Source organism: Manis pentadactyla, chromosome 12 (assembly GCF_030020395.1).
Source record: "Manis pentadactyla isolate mManPen7 chromosome 12, mManPen7.hap1, whole genome shotgun sequence".
Classification (NCBI taxonomy): domain Eukaryota; kingdom Metazoa; phylum Chordata; class Mammalia; order Pholidota; family Manidae; genus Manis; species Manis pentadactyla.
In genome coordinates, this window is record NC_080030.1 from 26,870,795 (window position 1) to 26,882,046 (window position 11,252).

General features: G+C 37.9%; 1 protein-coding gene across 1 annotated transcript; it reads left to right on the forward strand.

Annotated features, from left to right (window-relative positions):
• Positions 1-8,211: 8,211 nt before the first annotated feature.
• On the forward strand, positions 8,212-9,147 carry LOC130679921 (olfactory receptor 7G3-like). The gene has a single exon (XM_057489520.1). It carries the CDS (start codon positions 8,212-8,214, stop codon positions 9,145-9,147), a length of 936 nt encoding a protein of 311 aa, XP_057345503.1.
• The last annotated feature ends 2,105 nt before the right edge of the window (positions 9,148-11,252 follow it).

Below are 11,252 nucleotides of genomic sequence, written 5' to 3' on the forward strand. Positions count from 1 at the left end.
GGTTTGCTGTGAACTTGGAGGAGACTCTGGGTTGTTACTGTGGGCAGGGCCACTCTCTGGCTGCTCCAATGCTGTGTCAGGGCAGTTCCAGCAGGGGGAGCGATTTGCAAGCTGCTTATCACCATGAGGGGCTTCATAGCTGTGTTCCTTCCCAAGGGGTTAGGGCGCCTAAAGTTCCTTAGGATTCCCAGCCTGCTGGGCTTAGTGTGCCAGAATGATTCCATCCAGCTGTTAAGCCCCTGTCCCTTTAAGACTTTCAGAAAGCACCTGCTTTGTTTTGTCCCAGGGGAGTTTGTTGTGGGGACCCGCTCGCAGATTTTACTTTCTGTTTCTCTAATAATCCAGTACACCATACAATGTGTGTCTGTGCTCCCAGTGCAGATTACTGGGGCTGGTTATTTAGCAGTCCTGTGCTTCCACTCCCTCCCCACTCTGACTCTTTTCCTCCCACTCGAGAGCTGGGTTGGGGGGAGTGTTCAGGTCCTGCCGGGTCACGGCTTTGTATCTTACCCTTTTTGTCAGATGCTGCATTCATGCAGATGTAGATGTAGCCTGGCTGCTGTACTGTATCTTCTGGTCTCTCTGTTAGGCGTAGTTGTATTTGTTGTATTTCAAAAATATATACGGTTTTGGGAGGAGATTTCTACTGCCCTACTCATGCCGCCATCTTGAGCCTCCTACAGCAATTTCTGGGAGGACTTTTTGAGTGAGCTTTAATATTATGGTGCACAAGAAAGTTCATACTGGAGAGAAACCATAAAAGTGCAATGATTGTGGGAGAGCTTTCAGGGATCACTTCTGCCTTGAGGAACATGTGAGAATTCACACTAGAGAAAAACACTTTATGTGCAATGAATGTTGGAAAGCTTACAGAGTGAAATCTTTCCTCATTTTGCACAGGAAAGTTCACATGAGAATGAAACAATACAAGTGTAAGGAATGCGGGAGTCTTCCTTGGAGTCTTATCTAATAAGAGACATAAGAAACCTCATGCCCAGGGAACTAACCCCTTCAAGTGTAGTAAATGTGGAAAAGACTTTAGGAGGCATGTGTCCCTTACAATATACATGAGAAATCACATTGGTGAGAACTGTATGAGTGTAATCAGTGTTGGAAAACTTTCAGAGTAAGGTGTCATCTTATTTTGCACACAAGAATATGTATTTAAAAAGCCCTCTAAATGTGCAAAGTCTGTGGGCAAGATTTCAGTTAAACTCATATCCCTTTGGCATGGCAGAACTCATGCTGGGTAAAATTTTTAATGATGCATCCATGTAGAATACTTTCAGGGAGCTGCTAAACTTTCAGACATGTAAGCAAAGTTAACTGAAAATAAAAACTGGATGCAAAGAATGTGAGAAAGCCTCTGCATAGTATGTATCTGGTAGAAATCTAAGTTATGCAATGACCTTGAAAAATCCTTTATTCATTCATCATTCCTTAGGAGATATGTGAACACTCAGTGCTAAAGGAAAAATTTATTACCTTCCCAAATTGTTACCTGGGAAAAATAAACACCTGTTTTAAGCCACCGTGTTTTCGGTGTGTGTGTGTGTGTGTGTGTGTGTGTGTGTATGGGTGTGTTTGTGCTGTGGTGGTCATGGTGGTAGGAAGATGGCTGTTTTTTTGTTATCATTTAACTGCATTTACTAACCTACATTACTCATGACAAATACGTTTTTTCAAATACACTCTTGTATAGGGAAACATTTTTGAATAGTTCTCTGGTAGAGTGATGTGCATTTAGTAGATACCTACTCATTTGTAGAAACTTTTACGTGTGTCCTTAGATCATCCATATACACATATATAATTCATCTCTCCTAACCTACCATTTCCTGACATGAAGTCTGTAATGAATTTTTCCACCAGCATTGTGGATCGTGAAGTCCTCCTGTACATTTTACAACACATTCTCTTGCTTGCATTCAATATTTATATACTAAAGTGTACAAACCCATAAATTTTTTACAAGGTAGAACACATCTATATTAATTACTACACACATGGGTCAGGAAATGGAATATTATCAGCCTACAAGAATCATTCATTGCCCCCTAAGACACTGATCAACTTGATTTCCACCATCAGAATGTGTGTAGGGAATCATATGCATTTATCACTGCTTTATTTAGATATATTTACATACCATAAAGTTCACCATTTTGATGTATAACATGCAATAGTTTTTACCATATTTTCAGAGTTGTATGCACTTTTATACCTGATAATTGTTTTATCTGTGCCAGGCTTCTTCTGCTCAACATTATATTTGCTGGATTTGTCTATGTTCTCATTTAACAGGAGTTTATCCTCATAGCTGCATAGTTGTGCATTGCATGAATATGCACAGTTTACTTAACTGTTTTGGATATTTGGGTTGTTTTTAACTAAGGTATTTTACAAACAGTTCTGCCATGAACATTCTTTTATGTGGTTTTTGGTTCACAGTTACACATATTATTGTTGGGTAGTGAAATTTCTGGGTCATCAGGAATACATACAGTCACATTAATTCAATACTATCAAACAATATTACAAATTAATTGCACCCATATACATTTCTGCCATTTGCCAATATTTTACATTGTTTTCCATTTTGGTCACTTTGATGAGTATGGAATAGTACCATATCTTGATTGAAATTTTTTAAAAATTTAAAAAAATACTTTTCACTTACAGAAAAGTTGAAAAATATTCCAGAGAGTTCCTGTATATCCGTCAGAGTTCCCCAATAATAAACATCCAATTTATCAATTGTTTCCTTTACAGTTTTTTTTTGGGGGGTGACCTCTTTAAGAGAGCTGGTTTGATGTCTACATTACAAGCAACCTTTAAAAGCTTAACAACGTTACTAGTAAATTGGTTTATTTGCTACCTCTTCCTTGTAACAGAACTAACTTCATCCATGAAGGAATTTTGATTAAGAAAGGAGAAATTTTTCTTAGAGTGACTTTATAGAGAGGATCCAATGATATAGTCTGCATCTGAGTCTCTGTGCCTGTGGAGACTTATACCACGTGGTTGTCTAGTCCTTCAGTAATGATCTTTGACTCACTGAAAGCTGGGAATAGGCCTAAGGAGAAGCCCATCAGTTCCCATAATGGCTAGGGAAAGAAATGACATTTGGATAATGAGGAGCTTTGGAAATTGATCCCCCAGGCCACAGAGACTGTAGGTCTCTACCTGTGACCCCTCCAGGTAAGAGCCTTGCTCAGGTTGGCTAATGGCACACCTGAGTCTCTCTCTCATATGCTCCCTCTTGCCCAGGAGCCCAGTTGAATTTCTTGGTTCATCTGCTCTTCCTGGGGACAGATTTTCCATCTCCAACCTTGATATCCAGAGGAATTACTCACTGATGGCTCCGAGGTGATCAAGTGTCCCAATAAATTCTATGAGACATTAAACAATTTTTAAAAAATCAGCTGCTGGAGAACATCTAAGAGGTAAGATAAACATCAGTGGTATTAAGTTAAAAGATTCCAAATTAGTTTTGACCCTTTTCTTGATACATTTACTTTCCCTCTTTTATCCAATTTGCAATAAGCTTTCATTATTTCTGGTTCCCACTTGTCCTTTTAAATTCCAGGGACTCTTTTCCCACTTGAACTTGAATTAGCCCCTTCAAAGATCAGATAGGTATTCTATAATTATGTGGTTTCCTTCATTTCTTTTGGATGATGAGGGAGACTGGGGTGGAGTGAGTTTGGTTCTCAATTTTTCCTTATCAGGTTCCAGATTTCATTGTTACAGTAGAATTCAAGGTTGTCTGTTACTCAGAGTTGGGGACTCTGGGAGATGGGATTAAGATCCATTTGTCTACCTTTCCAGTCTTCCTTTGAGAACACCCAAATAAAGTATGAAATATCTTATGCCATCAGAACAACACTGTACACAGTAAAATAAACAACAATGGAATCATCTTCCAGAATTAATGTTGCTCTTTTTCCATATTAGCTTCAGACACCTTTTTAAAATAGTGAATCATTATATAGGGAGTCCTTAGTATTATTTTAAACTGAATCTTAGACATCTGAATTCCACAGAGAAAAGCCTTCCTTTGTCTTAAGACAAGGATAACTGTATATCATTCTGGACAAATCTTTATTGTTTATTATAAATACTTCCACCACTCTGTGGAAGTTGGTGGGCATTCACCACACTTAGTATCAGTATGTGTGAATATGTCTCCATAAATACTTCTGAGATATAGAAAAAACCCAAATCCCATTGATAGGAGACTATATCTAAGAATTAATAAACCAGACCTGCTTGTGCCTATATTGATAAAAATAGGAGATAGAGTGTTAAGTCCAAAACAAGTTGTTGAATTGAATATAAAATATGGTAACATACCTAACAAATATGAACGTATGATTTAGTACCTTACATAGCATAGGATATTTATGGATACACCATGAATCATATAAAATAATCCAGGAGAATGATACATGTGAAGGTCAGGGTCATGGCTACTGCTAAGGAGGAAAGGAAAGTATTGAGATGTGCAGGAAGAGGCTAGGGCTTCAAGATCTGCATTGTTTTATTTATTAAAAAATGAAAACAAACTTAAAAGAACAACTACTGGTGGATTTAAGCCCCCCTTTGTCATTGCATGCTTTCTGGGATGCTTGACATATAACCAAAAATGTAAAAATAAGCAGAAGTTAATTATTTTAAGGACTATTTATATTTACATACATCTTACTATGCTATACTATTATTGTATAAATTGTTTTTCTGTAATAATATTTCAGTTTATGCTTCCAGGACAAATGTAAATATTTGAATTTTGAATATTTTAAGCTTATCTGGTGCACATTTTAAAAATTAAAGATGATGCAATAGTATTACAAGAGTTAAGGTATATTAAAATAGCATGGTATAGCACGGATATGCCATAACTTGTGATCTATTCCTGTACTGATGTTTATTTAGGTTATTCCCTTCCTCCTCTTCATTATAGAAGAGTCCCCCAGATGGAAATTGAGCACATCCCTCTATTCGCAGCCCAGAGACATAATTCTTGGGACAAGGCATCAAGACTTGCTTACAGCTAAAAGCAAAAATAATAGGGAAATTTGTTGCAACACCCCACATACTGAGCATTGCATTATACTGTTTATCTATTAATTCCTCATCCATACAACACCACTGTACATTTAAAAAAATAGCCCCCATTATAAAATTGAGAAAACAATATGTTCAGAGATTCAGGGATCTTTCCATGTCACAGAGCCATGTCACCATTGGGGGATTTGTGATGGAACAACACAGCATCTGGGTTCAAGCCTTATGTCTAGATGGGTGCTGTTTTTATGATGACTTGTCTTCCTCCAGGAAAAGAGCCAGCTGTCTGCTCAGGTTCTCAATTTGTGAAGCAAAAGGCTTGGATTATGTGGGTTCACCATACCATTCAACTGCTCAAGTGTTGTGATTCTATGTTTGACTGAGACACCATTACAGAAATTCCTTTGAGCATATGCTAATCCTTTACTACCTCTTGTGGGGGATCCAGGATCAATTTCTCAGGAATCTGGATAAGTCAGAGGGTGTAGAAGAGGTCTGTAGCTGGTGCTGAGTTAGTCCACAAAGCGCTCCTCACCTGAACCAGGGACTGAAGTGGCTCAAATAGGAAGGGTCTGATCTATACTCTTAACATATTTTCTTTCCCCCCTTCCTTTCTTTCTTCCTCCTGTCTGTCTTTCTTCCTATTAGTCTGTCTGTCTTTCATCCTATCTTTCTTTGTTCCTGACTTTTTATCTTTTTTAATTGAGATACTACTGACATACATCATCTTACTAGTTTTAAGTGTGCCACAAATGATTTGATAAATATATATATTGGAAATGATGATCAGATTAAATTTCATTAATAACCATCAGTGCCACATAGTTAAAAATTTTTTCTTGTGATGAGCACTCTTAAGGAAACAATATATTTTTTATATTATCTATGATATAACTGAAAGACATGCAGGAAGAGTTTGGGGCTTCCAGATCTACATTGCTTTATTTATTAAAAAATAATTTGTCTTTATTTAAGACAAATTAAAATAGAGGGAGAGATCTATGCTGCCGAATGAAGATGGATTAATTTTCACTCTCAGAAATTGTAAAAAGAAATGAAAAATGATGGGAGAGAAAGGCACCAAAGTGTATGTACGAAGGAAACAAACAAGGGCATAAAGATCAATCTAGATCATTACTCCAGTTGCAAAGACTAACAAAGGGCTTCCATTAACAGATGAATATTTTTGCAATTAATTATTCCCCTTCCTCTCTTCTCTCTTCTCCTTTTTTAAATCTTCCATTCATGTGGTCAATTATTGTTAAGCAGAAAAGACCATGTGTGTTTATTTTAGAAATTACCAGTGAAGAAGAGTTGAGGAACTTCTAAGATGGAGTGTCTTATTTTTCTCTCCCAAATGTAAAGGTGAACAAAAAGTAATGAAGTTTTACTATTTGTGTGTACTATGCCAACCCTTTTGCATTTATTATTTTAAGTCACATTACCCTGAAAGTAGTATTCTTCAGATATATTTGCTTCTATTTGCTTTTATTTTTCTAGCAGCCATTCTCTGGACTTGATTGTTCAGTGGCCTAGATGTCAGTTGGATAATAAAGAGATACTTTCTAAAATTCCGAGGATGACATAGTTAAAAATTATTTTAAAAAATTTGCTTAAGACCTCGTTTCTATCACTCTCTCTTGACTTCCTGTTGTAGAAACAAAGAAGCTTCAGAGAGGGATGTTTTAGCCTTCAAAAAATAAAGACATATTTATCTTTCTCTTTCATTAAGAGAAGGTATCCAAGAATTTGTGGACACAATTTAAATCCATCACATTCATGACCAGTAAGACCACATGCTCCAAATGGAACAATTACAGGACTGTGGGGCTCCATCAGCCTGGATCCCTGAGGGACTCTGTAGAACAGAACCTTTCCCAGTGTCTGTTAAAATCAATTACATATGCACACATGTCTGACTCATGGCAGGTTCATACAAGCTTCCATTTGACCTGGAAGCATTGTCTTAATATGACTTCAAGTCCTGAAGTTATACACAGTTTTGGTTTTAGCAAATGCACATTAAGAGAATGCAAGCTGAAGATGTTAAAAGCATTGCTGGTCATAAAACATCTTTCATGCCAGAGTTCAGGGAGATAGGAGACTTCTAGGTTCATTTCAGAACTCAGGAGTCAAGTTAAGGAAGCATTGGCTGGCCAAATGGGGTGAACTGAGAATCAATGTGAATGATAACTACAATGAATTGAAATCTATCAAATGCATTTAAAATCCAGAATTTTGTGATGACAGTGTTCATTTTTGGATAATGCTGAAATCCAAAGTATTATTTCAAAAAATGATGAATACAGGAATCAAGATGTCTTCTGCCTTTCTCATAAAAACTCAACCTCAGTGTGACCACCAATTTGATTAGTGGAAGTTCCTCTTTATGGGAGTGTTTCAGGTAATTGAGAAGAAAAAATTAATTAGAACTTCAGCATTTTGTAACTCCTCATGCATGATGGAACCAGGCAATAGTTGTTATAAGCAGTAAGACAGACAGACAGACAGACAGACAGTATATGCTTTCTTGTGAAAGTATTTAAGGATGCTTGCCAAAAATGAGATAAATCTAATCAGGCTTCTAGACTATAGACAGGCAGATTTATTTTTGTAAAGAGCAAAAAAGCAAACATTTTAGGTTTTGTGGGTCGTATTGCCTCTGTCACATGTACTCAACTTGAGTGTTATAGCACAAAACCAGTCATGGACAATACATAAGTGATTGGCTGTCCTCCCATAAACCTTTATTCATAAAAATAAGCAGTAGGCAGGGTTTTGCCTATGGGCTGTATGTCCCAAACTGTATTCCAGAATATAGACTCAGTAACATTATCGTGGAATAATTATTTTCTTGGAGGCATCTTAAGAGAGAGGTCAATGTTTCCTTCCTCTTTTTTTCCAAGTACCCCTTCTTGACACAGGATAGATGGAAAATTAGAACTTGAGACAGGGGATAGTGTGGTTGGAAGTTTGAAGGGAAAACAAAGCAAGAAAAGAAGAGGCAGGGAGAGGGGAGTCAGGGAAGCAGCAGACACAGTCTGCATCTGAGTTAGTTTTAAAATACAGGTAAGTTTAACGAAGTTTCTCTGGTCTTGTTTTCTTATCATGTCCATCTTTTCTCTCAGACTCATCAACAACATGACATTGGAAAACATCTCAGTTGCTACAGAATTCCTCCTTCTGGGATTCAGCAATGATCCAGAAATGCAGCCCCTCCTCTTTGGAATGTTCCTGTTCATGTACCTGGTCACCATCCTGGGGAACCTGCTGATTATCCTGGCCATCAGTTCTGACTCCCACCTCCACACACCCATGTACTTCTTCCTCTGCAATCTGTCCTTTGTGGACATCTGCTTCACCTCCACCACCACCCCAAAGATGCTGGTGAACATCAAGACCCAGAACAAATCCATCAGCTACACAGGCTGCCTCACACAGATATGCTTTGTACTGACTTTTGTTGGACTGGAGAATGAAATTCTGATGATGATGGCCTTTGATCGGTTTGTGGCCATCTGCCACCCACTCAGGTACAATGTCATCATGCACCCCAAACTCTGTGGGCTTCTTGTTCTGATATCCCTCCTTATTAGTGTTTTGGATGCCCTGCTCCACACTTTGATGGTCCTGAGGCTGTCTTTCTGTACAGAACCAGAAATTCCCCAATTTTTCTGTGAACTTGCTCATGTTCTCAAACTTGCCTGCTCTGATATTCTCATCAATAACATCCTGGTGTATATAGTGACCAGCCTTGGGGGTGTTGTTCCCCTCTCAGGAATCATTTTCTCTTACACTCGAATTGTCTTCTCCATCTTGAAAATCCAATCAGGTGGTGGAAGGTATAAGGCATTTTCCGTCTGTGGGTCACACTTATTAGTTGTTTCTTTGTTCTATGGGACAGGTTTTGGGGTATACCTTAGTTCTTCAGCTACTCACTCCTCTAGAAAGAGTGCAATAGTATCAGTAATGTACACAGTGTTTACCCCAATGATGAACCCATTCATCTACAGTCTAAGGAACAAGGACATGATGGGGGCTTTGAGGAAACTCACGTCCAGAATATCTTTCCATTGATTTGCCCCTACTGCTCTGAGCTTCTACTGCTGAAATATGACAGAAATAAATAATAAGTGATCCAAAAAGCCTGACCAATTTCTTTGAATTCACAATTCCAGAGATCAAATGGTGAGGGGTGAGAATTTTGAAACCATACCAGCTGAGTTTAAATCCTATCTCTGTTGATCCATATCTACAGGGCCTTTAACAATTTATTTCAACAGTTGAGTTCAGTTTCCTTACCCGTAAAATTGGTATATTTATCTATGCTTTTGAGATCCTTCATCTGTGTTCATGGGGATGCATGCCTTTGGCTGTGAGGAGGCAAAAGTCTCAACTCTAACAGCGTCAAATGATACAAAGAGTTTTCATCTTTCCTAAAAAAACTTCAGAGATTGGGTAGGTCCAGGCACAGAACTGTAGGACTGTATTTAACAGCACCACCTGTTGGCTGCTACCTAAGGCTGTTCCTCTGACAGCCCTGAAACAATGCAGGGCAATAAACAGACAGCAGACACAATAACCGGAAATAGAAAACTGACTGCCTCTCCCTGGGTTTCTTTGCAATGCAGACATAATCTTTCCAAGGGTGACATCCAGAACACATTATTTCTATCATAGCCTGAACTGAGACTTGTGTCCATTCTAATTTCGTATTGTCATTGTAACATCACAAAAAGCTCAGTAGCTGAAAACAGCATAATGTATTTTCTTGCAGTCCTGGAGGTCAGAAGTCTCAAGTCAACTACACTGAACTTAAGTCAAAGCATTGAGTTCCTTTGAAAAACTCTGATGTTGGAATGAAATAGGAAGCTGTTATTTCATGGATACAGAGTTTCTGTTCAGGAAGTGGTTGGTGCAGGTGCATACAAAATTGTGACTGTTTTTGTTGCCATGGAATCACACACTTAAATAACTGCAGTGGTAAAAGTTTTTGTTATGTATATTTTATCACAATAAAAAAGCTCTGAAAAAGGAATTGAACCTGATAAATAATATCTTGCTTTCTAAACAAAAATAATTCTAATATACCAAAGTGTTAAACAGAAAAGTCAAAGTGATTAAATATTTCAGAAGCCAATATGCAAAAAATTTTAATGACCTCAGAAGAATTAAACATTTCTTAAGAGGTTAAGAAATACTACAAAAGGCAAAGACTGAGAAATTGCAACACTTAAAAAACAGTCAGTGTATCTGTATCATCTTTGTATATTGACAGATAGTAATTACAGTAGTTGAGGTGAAGATTTAATAATGTAGATAAATGTCAAATTGCTATGTTTCATACTTGAAATCATTTTAGGAGGTCTTGGAGTGTTGAGGTTTTATTTTACACCAACGGGCTCAGAGGGGAGTAATCTCCCAAGGTCTGAGCCCTGAGCACAAGCAAGGGGAGCAATTTATATTGATATGTGGCAATTTGGTATGTGCAGGGCAAAAGAGGAGCCTGGAGGAGGGGAGGAGGGAGCTGGGGGTGCTTTGTCAACTGCAGGAAAAAAGCAGTTTGCTGACCTTGATGGCTGTGTTGAATATTTTACTTATCAGTAGTTGAGGTGAGGATTTAATAACGTAGATAACTGTCTGAATATTTCATTTTAGGGGGCATCATCTTCTGGTTTATGATAGGGTTATAATGGCTTGTGCTTATACTTCCATACAGTTAAACATCACAGAGAGGTACTTTGGAAATGCAGGTGGAGACTTGAGTTCAGCTAGGAGAGACAGGTAAGCACAGCAAACAACGTAACAATTACTCAATAGACAATAGAATGGGCAACGTATATTTTTTGTATCATTAGTCTACAATCGCATGAGGAACATTATGTTTACTAGACTTCCCCAATCACCAAGTCCAAACCACATAAACCATTACAGTCACTGTCCATCACCATAGTAAGATGCTGTAGAATCACTCCTTGTCTTCTCTGTGTTGTACAACCCTCCCTGTAACCCCCCTACATTATCTTTGCTAATAGTAATGCCCATTTCTTTTCCCCTTATCCTTCACTTACCACCCATCCTCCCCAGTCCCTTCCCCTTTGGTAACTGTTAGTCCATTCTTGGGTTCTGTGAGTCTGCTACAATTTTATTTCTTAAGTTTTTTTATTTGTTCTTATACTCCA